This window comes from Salmo salar, chromosome ssa17 (genome assembly GCF_905237065.1).
Source record: "Salmo salar chromosome ssa17, Ssal_v3.1, whole genome shotgun sequence".
NCBI classification, from domain to species: Eukaryota; Metazoa; Chordata; class Actinopteri; order Salmoniformes; family Salmonidae; genus Salmo; species Salmo salar.
In genome coordinates this window covers 57,869,957-57,889,931 of record NC_059458.1, presented here as the reverse complement: position 1 = coordinate 57,889,931, position 19,975 = coordinate 57,869,957, and the positions used below count along the sequence as shown (strand labels likewise).

Sequence of the window (19,975 nt, the reverse complement as noted above, 5' to 3'; positions counted from 1 at the left end):
TCCGTTTCAGAAAGATATTTGGTTAATGCTGACACGGGCGTGGATAACGGGGTATCCGCAAGGCATCAAGGAGGAGCGCTACATTTGATTACACAGAAGTGAAATAATGCCCGGAGCACTTCACACGTCCCCAAAGAACTGGGGAGAGGAACTTGGTTTTTCGGCGCAGCTGCACAGCAGTGAGAGTGGCGGAGAGGAGAGGCAGCCGAGCCAACAACTTCCATATTTGTTGCTCTCCTTCAACGATTCCGCAAATTCGGTTATTGATCCCCCCCTTCTCTCTCTAGTGGTTATTATATAATTATTCAACGGTTGCCTCCGCTGGTGACATTTTGAGCTGGAGCGGCAGCTTGTGTTATGCTGGTAGCACACTTGTGTATTTGTGTGCGTCTGTGGTGAGCGCGTGTGTTAGTGTGTGTGTGTGTGTGTGTGTGTGTGTGTGTGTGTGTGTAATTTTATGTCCTTTCGCGCTTCAGCTGCGAACACAGAGCACAGTTGTCGGTGTGGACTCGGCCCATACAGTCATCGGTCTCCGAAGAGTATCACAGTTGCGCTTTTCTTGAAGAGCTCGAGCTCTAGGAGCGATAAAGAAGCGGGAGTTGCGAGCTGAGCTTCCGGGTGTTGTTTGACTAGAGAAAGCGCTCGGTATTGTCCTTGTATGACTGGAGCCAAGTCTTTTCCCGTGTTTGGAGCACGGAATCACTCCCGTTTTGAACTTGTTGCTGGTTCGTTTCCACCCTTTTGCCAAGGGGATAATTTTCTGGATACTTTTGTGTGCAGAGAGGATTGTTTTATATTAGAAAGAGAACTGCAAGCTTTATTTTTCAAACCAGTCACTTTTACGCAGAGGTGAGAAGGCTACGTTACTCGTTTGTTGTATGTGCTTTCAATTTCCAGACTATTGCCGTTGAATCATGTATGTTCTGCTGCTAAATATTGTTTCAGTGACTACTCGTTCTCACGCTTTACATTCACTATCGATGACAGTGGGGCTATACATGGGACATGTCTGTGTAATGCATTTAGATGTTATTATTTATTGAGTTTCAGAAGGAAACCGAATGAACAGCATGTGGACGATATATTAATTTCAGCCATGCATGATATGTTACAGTGTAGCCTATGAGTAGGCTAATGTTTGGGTTGTTTTCCTGCCTCTCCAGATGTCCTCTCGCCGCGCTGTGGTTTTGTGATCGCCCACCAGAGCGTCGAGAGCTCTTCACCAGGACCGGGTCTCACACAGTGGCACCATGGCAGCGGGAGTGGCGGCGTGGTTACCCTTCGCCCGGGCGGCTGCTATAGGATGGATGCCGGTAGCCAGTGCGCCCATGCCGACGCCCCCGCCGGACAACCGGCGAAAACAGGACGGGCTCATCTTGCTCAATGTCAGCGGTCAGAAGTTCCAGACGTGGCGGAATACATTGGAGCGGTACCCGGACACTTTACTGGGCAGCACGGAGCGGGAATTTTTCTTCCACGAGGAGACAAACGAATACTTTTTCGACCGTGACCCGGATATTTTCAGACACATTCTGAACTTTTACCGTACCGGGAAGCTGCACTACCCGCGCCAGGAGTGCATCTCGGCCTACGATGAGGAGCTGGCCTTCTTTGGGATCATACCGGAGATCATAGGGGACTGCTGCTATGAAGAGTACAAGGACCGGCGGCGGGAGAACCAGGAAAGGATCCAGGATGACGAGGACAGCGAGAACCAGAACGATATGGTCCCGCCGGATATGACATTCCGAGAAACCATGTGGAGGGCTTTCGAGAACCCCCACACGAGCACTATGGCCCTGGTGTTTTATTATGTCACCGGCTTCTTCATTGCGGTTTCCGTGATGGCCAACGTGGTGGAGACGGTCCCGTGCGGGACTTTGCCAAATCGGGTCAAACAGGTGTCGTGCGGGGAGCGGTACGCCTTGGCATTTTTCTGTCTGGATACGGCCTGTGTCATGATCTTCACCGTGGAGTACCTGCTGCGTCTAATGGCGGCGCCCAGCCGTTGGAACTTCATCAAGAGCGTGATGAGCGTCATCGACGTGGTGGCCATTATGCCCTACTACATCGGCCTGGTCATGACCGACAACGAGGACGTCAGCGGGGCCTTCGTCACCCTGAGGGTCTTCCGGGTTTTCCGGATTTTCAAATTCTCTCGCCACTCTGCGGGGCTGCGCATCCTGGGCTACACGCTGAAGAGCTGCGCCTCGGAGCTGGGCTTCCTGCTCTTCTCCCTCACCATGGCCATCATCATCTTCGCCACTGTCATGTTCTATGCTGAGAAGGGCTCCTCAGCCAGCAAGTTCACCAGCATCCCAGCAGCCTTCTGGTACACCATCGTCACCATGACAACTCTGGGGTAGGTGCTGATCCAGCTTACCATACAGTGCAGATGTGTGATCACATGCTCAGGAGGTATGTTGTCGTGTCAACCCTAAATCAGCAGCATTGGTTTGCTGTTGCTCTCTCCTTTGAGTGTGTTCTCTCTACGCAGCTGCAGTGTGAATGGAAGGTTGGGTAAATGGCTCAGAGGCCTGCCTAAATCCTCCATTTACATGAAACACCTTCAAGTGAACGGTTTAGGGCATTCACAATAACATTCACATTCAAAGGCCTCAGAGGCATTTACCTTATTCACAGGCCAAGCTGTAGGCATATGATGTCATCATATCATAACCACTGCAGCAGTTCTCATCATTAAGATTCACACCTCTTCAACCACAGTCAAATGAAGAGAGCTATACATAGAAAACATGGGAGGAGCAGAGAGAGAACAATGGCAAGATTTCAATCAGAATATACTGCAATAGATTTGTCTCACACAGCCCATCTCTCTAGCCATACTCAGTTTGAAAAGTGGCACCAGCTGCAGAGCTGCAGTCTAATCTGCGCAAGAGGCATATATTGCTGTTGATGTGTACACCCATTCATTAAAATGGGTCCTGGGGCTACTGTTCATTGATGCCTTTGCCGGTTTCTCCCACCTGCGCTGTGCAGTAGTAGCCTATTGTGCGCTCTCCATGGTATTGAAAAGAGAGTGGCGCGCTGTGGGGAAACAGAGCCGCAAGCATAGCAGTTGCACTGCGCTCTCCGCGGTGCTGAAGCGGAGCGGCAAGCATGGCAGTGCAGTACAGTGCGCTCTCCATGCTGCTGAAACGAAGCGTTGCGGCCCTCTTCAGCATTGCGCGCTCTAGCATTGCCGTTACGTTCCCTGCCAACAGTTCACGGGTGTGAATCAGCCTCTAAAGTGGCAATCAAATGGAGCGCTAAAACCCACGTCTGACGCTTTGATCACAGCGCCGTTGAAGTACATTCGGCTCATGAACACAAACGTGGAGTGGCAGCGTCATAGTTAACATGATGGATTTCACAAGGCTCAATTACTCATAGGTCAAGAGCTGGTATTTCTCTATTTGATTGGTTTGTTTTGTTCATTATTGAGCCTATTGCCTGACAGTTTGTCTATATGTGTCTCCCAGTGAATTTGATTGGAAGGCCTGTTGTGCTCTGATTACTTTATTCTGTAATTGCATGTGTAGAAGGGGAGAGATGGAGAGAAAATAGTGGCTAAGAAAAAGAGGTAGAGGAATAGATTGCCACACCTCATTGTGTGTGATTTGTGTAGTAGCATGTCCCCACTGTCAGATTGGATGATATCAATAACAAAATGCAATTACTGGTTCACACTCACCACTGAGCTAATGGCTGACGCAGTAGGAGTGGCTCGTTCTTTCTGTGAGTGTGTGTGTGTGTGTGTCTTGGCCTTTCTGTTAATGAGATAGGCCTAAGACAAAAGAAATTCAGTGAAGAAAAGCAAGCTTCTCTCACACACAGACACAGTAACCTCACTGATACACAGCCAAGCTCTCATCCATAACCAGAAGCCATTCTGTTGGCTCATAATAGAAGCCTCACCTCTTCCTTTTGCCAATGTGTCAATCAGCTGGTTACTGTGTGTAGTGTGTTTCTGGCTGCAGTGCCAGTGTGAGTGTCTGTGCGCGGGTGCGGGCGATGGCAGTACCTGAGGCCAGTCTGTGTTTACTGTGCCCAGGGCTTGACAGGTGGTGACTACACAGCTGCATTAGCCATTGTTTGAGAGTACGAACAGACAGTCATCTGTTTCTATTCTATTGCATTGGCCCAGTGACTTACACAAAGTCATTGGATGAATCGAGTGTATGATGAAATGCCCTGGACCGAATTAGCAAAAATAAATACCTGTCCAGTTCTCATGTCTGTAAAAATCCCTACAATTCTCTCAAATGTGTGTGTGTGTGTGTGTGTGCCTGTGTGTGTGTGCTCGTACGTGCGTGCGAGGAGTTGTTTTGGTAGATTGAGCAAGGACATAGCTCTTAAGCGGACGTAGGCTATCGTTCTTTAATGTCTCATTACCTTGCCAGGGGACCAGAGACAGGGATGGATCTGTGGCTGGGAACTGCAGGGAGCAGGGGAGGGGAGGGAGGTGTGCTCAGTGAAGCAGGTAAAAGAGAGAGAGAAGGAGGGAGGGAAAGAGATATAGAAAAAGAGAAGGAAAAGGTCATAGGGACATTTGTAGAAAGGGCAGGGAGAGAGAGGGAGTGAGATAAAGGTGGCAAGACAGAGAGAGAGAGACAGAGAGAAAGAAAGAGAGAGACAGAGAGACTCAGAGAGAGAGAGACAGAGAGAAAGAAAGACAGAGACAGAGAGACTCAGAGAGAGAGACAGAGAGACTCAGAGAGAGAGAGAGACTCAGAGAGAGAGAGACAGAGAGAAAGAAAGACAGAGACAGAGAGACTCAGAGAGAGAGACAGAGAGACTCAGAGAGAGAGAGACTCAGAGAGAGAGAGACAGAGAGAGAGAGACTCAGAGAGAGAGAGACAGAGAGACTCAGAGAGAGAGACAGAGAGACTCAGAGAGAGAGAGAGAGACAGAGAGACTCAGAGAGAGAGACAGAGAGACTTGGAGAGAGAGAGACAGAGAGATTCAGAGAGAGACAGCGAAACTCAGAGAGAGAGAGAAAGAGAGACTCAGAGAGAGAGAGATAAGAAGTCATAGCAGAGAGAGGTATGAGTTTTCTCTCACTGCTGTGTCTTTTATGAGCACACTGCAGCACTCCACGTTGCTCAATGCACCCATATACTGTAGCAATATCCCTGGCTGCACCAAATTCACCATTATAAACTTGGTGGTTCGAGCCATGGTATATTAGACTGCATACCACGGGTCATAACAAAACATTTATTTGCACTGTTCTTATTAGGCTGTTAACCAGTTTATAATAGCAATAAGGCACCTCGGAGGTTTGTGGTACATGGCCAATATACCACGGCTAAGGGCTGTATCCAGGCACTCTGTGTTGCGTCGTGTGTAAGAACAGCCCTTTCCCATGGTATATTGTCCATATAGCACACCACCTCAGGCCGTATTGCTTAAGTATACCTCAGCCTCTTACTGTTGCTAGCTCTCTCAAATCCCCAGCCTGTCTCTGACCTGCAGTATCACGCTGTATAAAGTCTGGCTCCTGTGCTGCAGTTGCCCAGGGGTTCATATTGTACTGTGTACACTGTGTGTCCATGCAGACTTCCGTGGTTTGGCTATCCCCAGGAAGAGAGGCAGTGTGTGTGTGTGTGTGTGTGTGTGTGTGTGTGTGTGTGTGTGTGTGTGTGTGTGTGTGTGTGTGTGTGTGTGTGTGTGTGCCTGTGTGTGTGCCTGTGTGTGTGCCTGTCTCTGCCTTTGTCTGTGTGTATCAGCGATTGGGAGGTGAACAACTTTAATTAATCATTAATCAAATGTTCATAGATGACCAGCAAGGTCAAATAATAACCACAGTGGTTATAGAATGTGTGACACTTGAATAACTTGAATCAGTGTCACAGCTTAACCCCCTTGTCCTGCTTCTGGCCCCGTGGCCCCTCACGGTCCCACTAATTGACTCGTTTGTGGATTTAGTGAAAGCGTCCAGGGCCAATTACATCACTGCCATTCTAATTGGCGTATTCACTGTCAAACAGCATCCATTACTGAAGCAGCTGTCACTACTGGAGATGCTGAGGAGAGAATGAGTGAAGGAGAGAGGGAGAGACACTAATAGACTGACAGAGGAGAGAGGAAGAGTGAAAGATGGGCAATGACAGAGGGAGAGAGGCAAGTCAGCAGACTCACTAAATGAGACACCTTTTTCCCTTAATCAAGGGCTCAATGTGGACCCTCTGATATGTGCAGTTGACTGAATGGGATGCCTAGCCCCATGAGGATTTGCAGCTTCAATGGACAACCATTTGTTACTTGCCGAAGGTGTTGCACACATAGTATATGTTGGCTATGCGTGATGTTACTCAAGGCCATAGACTCATTCTAATAGGAGGTCATATAGAATAGGATTTGTCTCTAGGGTAGCTCGTAGGAACTCAGTATTCACATGGGGAGGGGCAGGGGTTAGAGGTCAAGTCTGTTGGGGTCACAAAAGGGTTACAGGCATGATCAGGACTTTCATTACTATGTCAGGAGCCTGGTAGGAACCCTGCCTCAGGTTTCATCCCGTACTGAGCCTAGATCTGTATGTCTCGAGCCCAATATGGAGCCGGACTCAGGTTGCACTCATTACTGGCTGACTTTGGATCAGTATATGCTGCCTGGGAGGAGACATGTATTATTCACAAACTGGCGTGGTCACCTGGATAAACAGAGCTTAAAGGGTTAAAGGGAAACTTCAAAATTGTTCATATTCATCATCTCATCTCGCACCACCCCAACATCAACATATGTGAAAATGGAGCGTTTAAGTTTTGTAGTAAAAAAGATAGAGGAAGACAAGTCTTTCCAATCCCATCACCTATGTTATTTGTGTGATTTTGACCAATTATGAGTAGGCTTTACTTGTAACGTCTGCTTCCAGCTCACACTCTCAAACCCCTAGATCCCCTGAACGCAGCTCACTCTCCAGATCCCAATCACCTGAATTATAATCACCTGTTCACACACCTGTATGTCATTAACACACACTGTTTAGTTCAGTTCTTTGCACCTCATCACTGTGAGGTATTGTTTGTTTTGTGTTTCGGAGCGCTGGTTTTCCCCATGATTTACTCCCCCCGTGTATGATAGTTTTTGCCTTCCTAACTAATGACGCGTTTTGCCTATTCCCTGCATGTACTTTAGCCTATCGGATTTCCTGTTATCTACCTATTGCCTGATCTCCCGGACTACGTTACTAGCCTTTTCCCTGCCTGTACTGTTGCCCTTTTGGACCCCCTGTTTATGACCTGCTGCCTACCCCTGGACCCAGCTACCTGCCTCCTCCTGTGGTCCTTTACAGTAAACACCTGCTGTGCCCTGCGCTTGAAACCAGCTCTCTGTCTCCCATCGTGTTCATTACATTACCTACTAATTGTCTACTAATTGGCTGATGATGTAATTGGAAACACTTATCTTCCTCAATCTTTTTTTTACAAAAAACCTTGTCATTGTCACATATGTTGATGTTGGGGTGGTGCTGGAGATGATGAATATGAAGTAGAAAAATTGTGACATTTCCCTTCAACCTATTAGGTTGACTCTAGTGACATTTCCCTTTAATATAGGGCCGGTTGACTCTAGTGACATTTCTCTTTAATATAGGGCCGGTTGACTCTAGTGACATTTCCCTTTTATATAGGGCCGGTTGACTCTAGTGACATTTCCCTTTTATATAGGGCCGGTTGACTCTAGTGACATTTCCCTTTAATATAGGGCCGGTTGACTCTAGTGACATTTCTCTTTAATATAGGGCCGGTTGACTCTAGTGACATTTCTCTTTAATATAGGGCCGGTTGACTCTAGTGACATTTCCCTTTAATATAGGGCCGGTTGACTCTAGTGACATTTCCCTTTAATATAGGGCCGTTGACTCTAGTGACATTTCCCTTTAATATATGGCCGGTTGACTCTAGTGACATTTCCCTTTTATATAGGGCCGGGTTGACTCTAGTGACATTTCTCTTTAATATAGGGCCGGTTGACTCTAGTGACATTTCCCTTTAATATAGGGCCGGTTGACTCTAGTGACATTTCTCTTTAATATAGGGCCGGTTGACTCTAGTGACATTTCCCTTTAATATAGGGCCGGTTGACTCTAGTGACATTTCCCTTTAATATAGGGCCGGTTGACTCTAGTGACATTTCTCTTTAATATAGGGCCGGTTGACTCTAGTGACATTTCCCTTTAATATAGGGCCGGTTGACTCTAGTGACATTTCCCTTTAATATAGGGCCGGTTGACTCTAGTGACATTTCTCTTTAATATAGGGCCGGTTGACTCTAGTGACATTTCCCTTTAATATAGGGCCGGTTGACTCTAGTGACATTTCCCTTTAATATAGGGCCGGTTGACTCTAGTGACATTTCTCTTTAATATAGGGCCGGTTGACTCTAGTGACATTTCCCTTTAATATAGGGCCGGTTGACTCTAGTGACATTTCTCTTTAATATAGGGCCGGTTGACTCTAGTGACATTTCCCTTTAATATAGGGCCGGTTGACTCTAGTGACATTTCCCTTTAATATAGGGCCGGTTGACTCTAGTGACATTTCCCTTTAATATAGGGCCGGTTGACTCTAGTGACATTTCCCTTTAATATAGGGCCGGTTGACTCTAGTGACATTTCCCTTTAATATAGGGCCAGTTGACTTGAGGCCTGGAGGGCTTCAGTGTCTGCTGGTTTTCATGATTGTTGTCTCTGAACGGTTGGTCAGTGACTGGTTTAGACCTGGGAAACAAGGTTACTGAGCTAGATTGAGAAAGCGAACCAGCAGACGGTAAACAAAGACTTCCGATTAACCCATGCTAGATGTTGTCGGGATGTGCCTTTTTAATCTAAGAAATCAGATGAATCAACTAGATGAGTGTCGAAAACATCAGTCAGAAATGGTCAGATTCTTTCAAAGTCACGTGACGGAGTAGCTGCCCAATTATGTCGCAGACGGTGGCCCAAATGTGCAGTTCTGCTCATCACGCGCCACACGCTCCCGCCATGTGACCAACCATGTCACAGCATGGGACTATGACAAGAGAGGCTGAACTATGACTGGAGAGGCAACGGTTCAGTTGACCACATACCCGAACGGAGTGGACTGGAATTGGAAGATGAGGATGATTTACTTTTGACTATTGTTGCGATGACATAATTATGGTAATGCTCTGTGGTAATGCTGGGACTAATGTCCCTGTGTCATGTGGAATCATACTCTCATTCCTATATGGAGTCATACACGCGCAGACATCTTTCTTACTCTATCCATATCATTGATATTGTTATATCATATATCATATTATATTATATTATATATTATATCATATATCAATGTATGGAGGGTTCCCGGAGTGAGGGGTATTACAATTAGATTCTTCCCTACTTTGTTTTCCACCTGTTTGTTTAAATAAAGTTTTAAGGATTTGAAATTGGATTCCAGTGCAGCATGTGCTCAGACATGTATCGATTTAAAGAACTGCAATTACTTTTGGGAAGGGGGGATTTTTTTTCTTTGGTGTATAAAGACTGTTTGAGCTGCTTTTATGTGTATGTGTTTAATGATCTGTCCATTCATCTAATAATGATTTCTACAGTACAACAACGAAATAGAATTGAAAATCTAAAAAACAAATATTTGCTCCTTACTTTGATCTGATAATGACTGCTTCATCCTTCCTACTGGGGTTTTGAAATATAAATGAGTCACAATATTACTTTTTTTTAAACCATTTTCTCATTTAAACAATCGTTATTAGTGCATGTGTGCATACAGTTGTGGTGTGTGTACTGTGTGTGTGTACTGTGCGCCAGTCATGCTTATGTCATTGTGTTTGTATTCTTGCGTGTGTGTGTGTGTGTGTGTGTGTGTGTGTGTGTGTGTGATGTAGAGATGTTCTGCTGCGAAGCAGTGTGCACAGTATGTATGTCAACAAGCATAACTGCTTGACTTCCTGTGTCTACCTGACATGTCGTGGCATAGTCCCCTGTCTATACATGTGATACAGTCCACCTACCTACTACAGTGGAACTGACCCTCAGCTCTGGGTGAACAGAACTCTGGAGCTATACATGTTTATTCATCATGTTTATTCATCTCGCTCTTCATCCCTCTTTCTCTATTTCTCTCCCCCTCTCTCCTTCTCTCTGTCCCTCTACCCTCCCTTTCTCCGTCTCTCTCTCTCCCTCTTTTTCCTCTCTTCCTCTCTCCCCCTCCGCCCCCTCCGCCCTCCCCTCTCTAATACTCCCTTTGTCTCCGTCTCTCCTCCATGCTGCCCCCCCCATGTCCGCATCAGAAGGCTTTTAATATCCAGGAAGAGCGCGTGAATTAATTAACAAATCAAATCATACAGTACACTCAGATGTCAGGCACCAGTTACAGCGCGGCAGGCGGCAGAGAGGAACAGAGAGAGGAAGCAGATTTCAGGTGAGCAGGCCAACTGGGTTAAAAGGTGGTTGTGTTGTTACCACTGTCTTCTCTGATTCAGCATTCAGGGCCAGACAATAAAAATGCTAACATCACTTTTTGGTCTTCATTTAAGGTTAGCGTTAGGCATAAGGTTAGCGGTGTGGTTAAGGTTAGCGTTAAGGTTAGGGTTAGAAATTGTAGAAATGGGTGGGGTTTAGCCACAATTATGACTCTTTGTGGCAGTGTTAGTGATGACGATTATGTAGAGAGATGCAGTCCAACGAGGCAATCTCAGAGCCCAGCAGGAACGCGAATCAATCAAAGATAAGTGAGTGCAGCCTCTGATGCATATTTGAAATTGAGATAGCAGCTACAATTGGTGTTAAAGGCATCGATTTCCTCTCATACGAGCCACGCGGGTTGCAAATCACACCCATACAACAGCTTTAAGTGTTTAGTGTTCACTGAACATTGAGGTTTTGCACTCAGATGAGTAGTATGTAAACAGAAAACCTGTTCATCATCAAGGACCCCACACACCCCAGCCAGGAGCTATTCTCTCCGGTACCGTCAGGCAGACGCTACCGAAGCATGAGCCCATACCAACAGGCTCAGAGAGTTTCTATCTACAAGCCATCAGACTGCTGAACACTTCTCTGATTCTCCACACCTTAGAACACATCACAACTGCTGGTACTATTCTGCTCAATTTATACACTTTCCCACCCATCCCCATCCCCTCCTTCTCCAATGCACGTGTAGATATTGAACTATAAATTGTGCCTTCCTGTATTATACTTATGCTAAAATCTTTATTCTATTCTACTGACATTTACTTTATGTTCGCATTATTATTGGTTACTGTTTCTTATTGTTGTTGTGTTGTGGAGAAGGAACCTGCAAGAAAGCATTTCATTGGACGATGTATACCATGTGTATCCCGAACATACGACTAATAAAACTTGAAACTTGGTGATCTTTAGTCTACCTTTGGGGTGTCGTCCATCTCTCTACCCCTCCATCCCTCTCTCTCTTCTTTCTCTCTGTCTCTGGGTAGCTTATATATGCTTTTAATGGTGGATTAGGATGGACCTAATTTAATTAATTTGTTATGCTGCATGGGTTAGGATCAAGCACACACACACACACACACACACACACACACACACACACACACACACACACACACACACACACACACACACACACACACACACTGAGGCTACTACACACACATACACACTCTCTTGTATAGCGCGGCTAAGTAATTATTTTAAATAGGATCTTTAATGAAGCCACCTAGAGACGCGCTGGAGTAGAAACGATGGCTTCTCGTCCCAGAGAGAGGAGAGAACAAAAGAGAACATTGCTGAGGAAGGCTTCAACTGCAGCCGCAGCCTTTTTGGAGCTTGGCCCAGGCTTTGGCTTTGGCGCTGTTGGACGGTTGGACAGGTGGTGTCATAGTGGTGGTTCTGTAAAGTGATGAAATTGTCTCAGTGACATAATATCATAAATGGTAACGGCTAACATTATACTGTTTTGGGGAAGTGAGTAGGGAAATAAAGAGTTGTTTTGGGAGAGAGAGATTGACATTTCAGTGGCAGGGAGTGGGTGATTCAGTTTGTTTTTGGGAAAGAGATTGACTGACAGATTGGCATATACAGTTTGGCAATGCTTCCTGTATTGCGTTATGTCCATAAACACAGCTAGCTTCGTTTGCTTCTCTTAACCCAGCGAGCACCTAAAAACTGATATATTTTCACACACCTCTTGCATAGAAGCCTTTTATATCTGACGAAAACTACAACCTTTATTCTTCATACAGGATCACTTTATGCATAATTGGGATGATTTGCATTTTCTCCTCCTCGCCAAATATTATGAACGCAACAGGGAGATGACGGACAAGCTTTTCAAGTTAAATCTCAACTGTGTTTATTATTTCCGGTTTTACAACGTTGAGTGTCTGCCGTCCGCACGTGTGTTTGCAACCAGAACAAGACATTACTCAAGTTACAATAGATATGCCAGGGGAGAACGACTGCCCCCTTTCATTGAAGCGACAGAAGATCAAGGCCAACCGCAGTACTGTAGGCATTGGTTGCAGAAAACAGGATCCCCCATTATAGTGAAAGGGAAAATGGCAATAATCGTGGTCAATCTTTGTGTAAATATATTTTTTTTATGCAATCATGGTACCAATAATTGCTTCTAATACACCAGATGTATGTCCTTTAACCGATTATTTAAAAAATGCACACAGAATAAGTTATAAGGATCATTTAGTTGCTAATGGCAGCCTGCAGTACCCCGGTCTGCCTTCAACTCAAGTTACTCAATGAGAGGGGGCAGCACTGAGCTAGCCTGCAACGTCACTTTCCGGAGTAGCTCAAACTGCATATTAGACGCCATCTTAACTGACTTCATTTGGCTTCGATGCGTTATTGAGTATTCACATAGGAATGGATATTGTCACGTGAACGATGGCTTTGTACACTCATAGACAGTAATTGAGATAGGCACTATGTTGCTTCCTAATACACTGTACAGTACAGTATGTTCATTAATTCACCTAAACAGCCTTTCAACCAGTCACTTATCCAGGCCTCTTCTCTTCTTCCATTGATTATGTCTTAATATAAACAGAGAGCGACAGACGGTGACGGGTGGGCTCTGTGGCCCAGACAAGCAGTAGGAGATGGACAGGAGACAGGCAGGGAGTCAATAATCCTCTACTGAGCTGTGTTACTGTACAATAGCTCTTCTTCAGTTGTTTCGTCCATGCTGTTTTCATTTGTGTATGACTAGGCTATCATGTGTTGGCTGTTTTGCTATGAGGAGAACGAGCCCTAGCTTATTCCTTTGTGCTGTCAAGGTGCATTTGGAGCCAGGGTCTAGCTGGACATGTTGTTGTTCTCAGAATGTCTGCTCAAATTGAACGGGGGGTAGAGCGCCTTGCAAATGGTGCATGTCAAGTGAAACACATACAGGCACTCAGAAATACACACAAATATACACATGCATCCGCACGTGCACACTCACGCACGCACGCACACACACACACACACACACACACACACACACACACACACACACACACACACACACACACACACACACACACACACACACACACACACACACACACACACACACACACACACAAGCACTCTAAATGAAAGTGAAAACCAGTGGAGAATGAAACATGTGCTTGGGGTCAGAGAAACACCATATTTTCTATTTTCTTTGTCCCTTTCTCTCTCTCACTCTTTATCTTTCACTCTCTCTTAGTAGCAGCGGGTAAAATTGTGGGTAAAATCAGTAAAGGTTGGTTAATGCTAATTACCTCTATTTCTCTCTCTCTTTCTCTCTTCCCCTTTATACTTGTGTGTGCCACCAGTATCTCTATTAAATAGTGTTTGCAGAGCTCTTATCTATCAGGAATATTGATCCACCGACGGTGGGCCGGGAGCGTGCTCATTGTGCCCTGTTAGTAAATACAGTGCTCTTTCTATTCTCCCTTTCTTTCCTTCTCTCTTTTTTCAGCAGCAATCATTGATCTGTTGATCAACAAGTCATATCAAAGACTCAGAGATGTCATTTTCCTCCATTGAAGGTAAACAGTAAACACCAGTGTTGGAGATTCGTTGCTCTGGCACAAAGACATGACTTTATGTGTGCCTGCTGGGCTTTGTTAGACTTCTACACTCAGCCAGACACGGGAGGGAACCCGAGCACAATAAAAAGCAGTCGAGAGGCAGGCAGAGGAGACGAAGAAAAAGAACAGTGAGAAAGAAGATAGGAAGGAGAGAAGGAGAGTCAGGAAGGCCTGTTTGTCTGTTCTGCAGGGCTGCTGCTCACCTTGGATGTTCCGGCATTGGCGGTTTAATTGAATAAAAAGGGTTCTTTTTGCCTGCTATCATCTGTGATTGTTTTGATTGTCCTACAGCGTCTGTCTGTCTAGCTATCTCAGAGGGGCCCTCTGTCTCTGTCTGGCTCGCCGGCTCGGCTTGAAAGGCTCTGCAAGCGTCCTTGAATGTTTCCCATTGAAAAATGCTGAAAAGCTTTGAACACAGCGCTTGTTGAAATAATAACGTAAAAGATTTGGTACGTTACCTTTGTGCAATGCTTAATATCAATCTCTGGCCCAACATTTGAACCAAAGAGTAAATTGACTGAAGTCTTGAGCTCTGGCCATATTCCACTGTAACACTTCATTTGAATCTGAATGTTTTTATAGTGACCACAGCAGATACTTTGTGCTGTAGCCTGTATTCCTGACCCTAGTAATGACATAAGGCGGCCCTGTGCTCTTTCAACTCTGTTGGCTGTATCGGAAAATCATTCTTGTTTGATACTGTACAGAGGTCAGTGTTAATAGTAGCTTAACAGTGCTGATAGAGGACTACAGGGTCGTGCTGAGGGGACAGAGAGAGGTCGTTATGGTGGCAAGGCACACTTCCACCATTGACTGTCCCTTCCCATCCCATCCCCTCCTGTCCCTTCCCACAGCACTGCCCTCTGCACACTGTCACACAGTCTATGATACTCTGGCGTGCTGTCATAGACATCTGAATGTCATACGCCCATGCATCTCAGAGGGAGGGATCTATTTTAAAATCACCTTTTGGCTGAATGACAGTTGACGGTTTGAAGAATGCATTGAGGATTCCATTTTAACTAAATCAAACATGATAGACACACGCGCACACGCACGCACACACACACACACACACACACACACACACACACACACACACACACACACACACACACACACACACACACACACACACACACACACACTCACACTCACACACACACACACACACAAAAACACACACACACAGCGGTGGTGGCAGCCTCTCTTGCGGTGTGTGACAGTGTCGTGCTCACAGTCATTCGGTTAAGCAACATTTATGTTTTATGTGATCCATGGAGAATAAATCTTCCTCTGGTCCCGCTCGTCTTTTAGTACCCCTCCTAATGTCAAAAGTGTGTGTGTTAGTGTGCGCTTGCATGTGTGTTGCGTGTGCGTGTGAGTGTGTGTGTGGGACTATCAAACCTCAAGCAGCATAGGAACTCCATGATTCCAACTGCTTATTTCCAGCCCCATTTTGTGTGGGTACAGTTCAGTGTGTCTCAGTGTGCCTCAGTGTGCGTGGTGCAGCAGTACAGTACAGTACAGTACAGTAGGTGGCTAGTGAAGTGAAATGCTGACACAGTTTTTAGTGAAGTAGAGCGCGTGCCTGACATCATACCATTCATCCCCATCTGAATGAGAACACAGGGACCGGCAGGAGTAATGCATCTCACTTAGCTAGCATGCTGCTAGCATACACACACCCTCTGGGAACTTGAACACTATTTTGGGCTAACTCTGGGCTTCTTGACTAACAAATGGAAATAAGTGTTCCACTATGCTAACATTGTGTGTATCCGGTGTACAACCAGTGTTTTTAACTGTATAAACATAATGCTATGTGTTTTACCTTGTCTTACTGCATATGACCAGCTATGCTAACATTGTGCATGCATGGCTTTACTAATGGACTGCTAACTAACACAACTTAACAGTGAAGCTCCTCTACAGTGGTGTGATCAGCCTAACTAGCACTATGTGTTTTAGCCACAAATACCAACAGGGATTCTCTAATTCCTAACATAGCGCTTTTAGCTAGCACGTTATGCGTGTGTTAGCTCTACTAACAGACTGTCTCAGTAGGCTACACTAACACAGCTATTCACGTTAATGTGCCCATTTAACCCCACTAACACAGTGCATTTAACTATAATTTTGTGTGTGTGTTGTTCAGCCGCATGAACAAAGCATTATGGCAGCCACCTCCATTAGCCCAATGCTTAGCCACCCACCTGAGGTTGCCGATTTGAGTCCCCCTACAGCATATGTTTAGCTGCACTGTGTGATGCTACACTGCCCATCTAACTGGCGGGTTCTGTCTGTTCTCAAACTGTTATGTTCAGCGCTTCACTGCTGACTGACACAGAACATTCCGATTGCTCCCAGAGGTGGTGTCAGGGCAAGGGGTGTGACCATGACTGAGATGGAATCCCTCACACATATCTTCCCCCTTTTCCTTGACACTCCTCCCACTGTTTCCCTCAGCGTTCTCTCTACACTTTCTTAGTCTCTCTCTGTCCTTCCCCTTCCTGTTCCTTCCCTCCTTTTCTTCCTCCCTTCTCCTCCTCCTCCTCCTCCTCCTCTCTCCCTCCACCCCTTTCTTCTCCTCCCGCTGTTAAATCCATCCCCTCTGCTCCCCCCTCCCCCCCAACCCCCTCCCTTGAGTGTAGACTTAACAGTCTCTGAGCAGCAGGGTTTATTATCTGTGGCCAGCCTGGCGTGACCAGGCCCCATCTCCAATGTTACGTTTACGGACGTTGTAGAGATGTTGTTAGGTGTCAGACATGTTGTTAGGTGCCAGACATGTTGTTAGGTGCCAGACGTAGCCTGTCTGGGAGACTAATCACCTTGTGTTTCCAGTCAACCTGCCAGTCGCCAGGTAGATCATGGGCTTGGAGGTACAGTAACTGTTGGCTGACTTGGCCCAACAGTAGAATGGTTAACACTGAAGAATTTGTTTCGGACAGACAGCTTTCAGTCAGGTCTCAAGCGAGATTTGATTGGCTGGGTCAGGCTCTCTGAGAGCTCTGATTTGCTGCCTATCACATTCTCTGAGTTGTGATGTCGCTAGTTGAAGTGCAATTGTATTCTCGAGTTGTAGTCGTGCTAACGCAGCAATACTATACTGTATATCGCTTTCTATCTTCCCCTCTCCTGCTCTACCCTTTCTCTCTCTCTCGCTCTCTCTCTCTCTCTCTCTCTCTCGCTCTCTCTCCTGCCCTTTCTCTTTCTCCCTCTCTGTCTCCTCTGGGAAGTTTAGCATATCCCAACCCATCTCTACTTCCCTTGCTACACTCTTCCCTGCGTACATCTTTGTGACGACTCAGCCAAAACAACTCAAAACAATTTAGCTGAATCCTCGCTACGCCTTTTAGATACAAGAAATGAAATAATAGCCAGGCTGCCAAGGATCATTGATCCGGAGCTAGCTGTGAATATTAATGATGTGCCATTACCCTGAGATAAATATGCTGCTCGACGGCCACCGACCCACTACACACACACACACCCTCCTCTATCCCTAACGCGAACCCACATCCCTCCTCCATCCTCCTCTCTCCCTCTGGGCACATTCACACTCCTCCTCAGTGCCACACACACACACACACACACACACACACACACACACACACACACACACACACACACACACACACACACACACACACACACACACACACACACACACACCCTTCCTTCTCTGTTAGATCAGAGAGCACTGGGGGGAGACACTCAAACAGGAGAGCACCCAGAAGAGACCGGCAGGAGAATACAGCTCAGACTTTCCTGCTTCTACAAGGAATTCTCTCTATCTTTCTCTCTGACTTCCTTCTTTTCTGTACGCATTGGGCCGTAGAACAATAGGTGTCAGCAAAAGCAAAGTGGAACTTCAACAATTAGATGAGCATTTTTATGCATGATCCAAAAACACCCCACATATTCGCAACAGAACTTCCTCCTCTGTCGGCCACAGAAATGGAACTGATCATAGATCAAATATGGATGTGTCAGCCTTGTCAGCACAGTGGAGATATACTCTGCCAATCTACTTCCCTCTAGCTCTACGGTCTGGTCACAACCATGGCCCAGTAGAGGCTGGTCTATAAACCCATCTAGAGGTGTGTGATATAGGGAGGGGAGAGCGGCTATTATGACTGTGTGAGCAGGCCCCAGCCAGGGGGGCGGGGGTATTCGGTCCCCCAGTAAATCATGGGCTGTAAATCATTGGTTCCACCAGGCACCTTTATTAGAATAGGGCCGAGCATTAGGGTGATCGAAACCAGAACACTGTTCAGCCAGGGATTCCTGTTCTCCCGACTCCCCCCTCTCTCGCCCATATGAGAGGGTGTGTACCCCCTCTGTTTTCTCCCTCTCCTCACCCCTTTGTCACATTTTCACTTTTAATTTCCCCCTGTCAATACCACCCATCTGTCTTTCTATATCAGCCTCTCTCTCTCTCTCCCTCTCTCTCCCTCTCCCTCTCCTTCCTCTTCTCTCCAGAGACATAGTGAATAGTGATTGACATGGTTGATGACTGTGGTTCACCATGCTAAACATGTGCCACTCCCAATTCCCTCGAGGATGACTGTTATGAGTTAAGCTTTTTTTTTTTATCTCTCTTCCCTTTTTTGCTTAAGGTACTTTTTCTCCTCTTTCTTGTTTGCATGTCTGATTTGATGAGGATAGATAAGTCTGATGTTCTGATCTATGATTATGAGAAACAAGACACACACACAAAGAGAGATAAACGTGTGCTGCTGTTAAGACTGTGACGTGAGAACATTTCGAGGACCATCATGACTACGTGTGATGAGCAATTGCACTTTTGCATAGGTGCTCATGCATGCTCATTGCATTTGTGTGTGAGTGCCTGCATGTTTAGCGAACGTGTTCACGTGCTTGCATGTGTGTGTCCATGCTGTCCATATATGTGTGTTTGATAGAATGTGTGTGTGTTTGCTGTGTGTGTGTGTGTGTGTGTGTGTGTGTGTGTGTGTGTGTGTGTGTGTGTGTGTGTGTGTGTGTGTGTGTGTGTGTGTGTGTGTGTGTGTGTGTGTGTGTGTGTGTGTGTGTGTGTGTGCAAAGAGGTGCTAGATAATATGCATTCTCAGTAATGGGTTTGCGGCTACAATCGAGATTAGCGGCATAATGACTTATTTAAATGTCAAGATTTCACCCGCCTCACTCTCTGGAACTCCAATAGAGAGGGGAGGAGGAGGAGAGGTGGAGGGAGGGATGGAAGAATCATTAGATTAGAGTGCAGGATGGAATGGTGGGATTTGAGCTTTCTCCGCGGGGACCAAATGAAAACGGTTTCTTCTGTCATTACGCTGCCATTGTGAAGCCATTATATTGACAGGAGAGAGGACTGAGTGAGGAGATGGTGGCAGGGTACAATCCAAAACACACAAACTTATTCACTGTATCTCTCTCTTCTTCTTCTTTTTTTCCTCTCCCTCTCTCGTCTTCTCCTCTCCCTCTATCCACATCGACACACCTTCTCTCTCCCCTGTCTATCTCTGCCTCCATCCATTCCCCCTGTATTTTCGGTACCTAGTGTCTCTCTGGGTCGTGTGGTTCCTCCATCACGTAGATAAGAGTCTGTTATCTGTTATCAGAACCTGTTTCAGACATGTCTTCCCCAGGCTGCTACCTGATTGGCTACCACTGTCACAAACTCACATAGAAAAGCAACAAACAGGGAAGGAAACACAGGGAGTCAAGGATTTGATTGCTTGTCTGTTATCTCTATGCAGCGCTTGTGTTGGCCCCATCCATCCTCAATGGGAGAAAGACTTGCATGCTGCATGTCACAGTGTCACTTTCATGTGAATTGCGTTGAAGTTACAGCTCCGGCATAGTTCACACTACGAGCAGGGCATATTTCAGGAGGTTAAATATGCAGGGAGATGACATTGAAACATGTACAGTAACATTC

The 19,975-nt window shown here is 46.1% G+C and overlaps 1 protein-coding gene across 1 annotated transcript in view; it reads left to right on the top strand.

The window, feature by feature from the left end:
* Positions 1 to 325: 325 nt before the first annotated feature.
* The window catches only part of LOC106576204 (potassium voltage-gated channel subfamily D member 2), a 164,322-nt gene continuing 144,672 nt past the window's right edge, over positions 326 to 19,975 (top strand). Inside the window, exons 1-2 of the mRNA XM_045699791.1 lie at positions 326 to 849; positions 1,164 to 2,362. Of these exons, the coding sequence (XP_045555747.1) occupies positions 1,251 to 2,362 (1,112 nt within the window). The 5' untranslated portion in view covers positions 326 to 849; positions 1,164 to 1,250. The remainder of the gene's footprint in view (positions 850 to 1,163; positions 2,363 to 19,975) is intronic.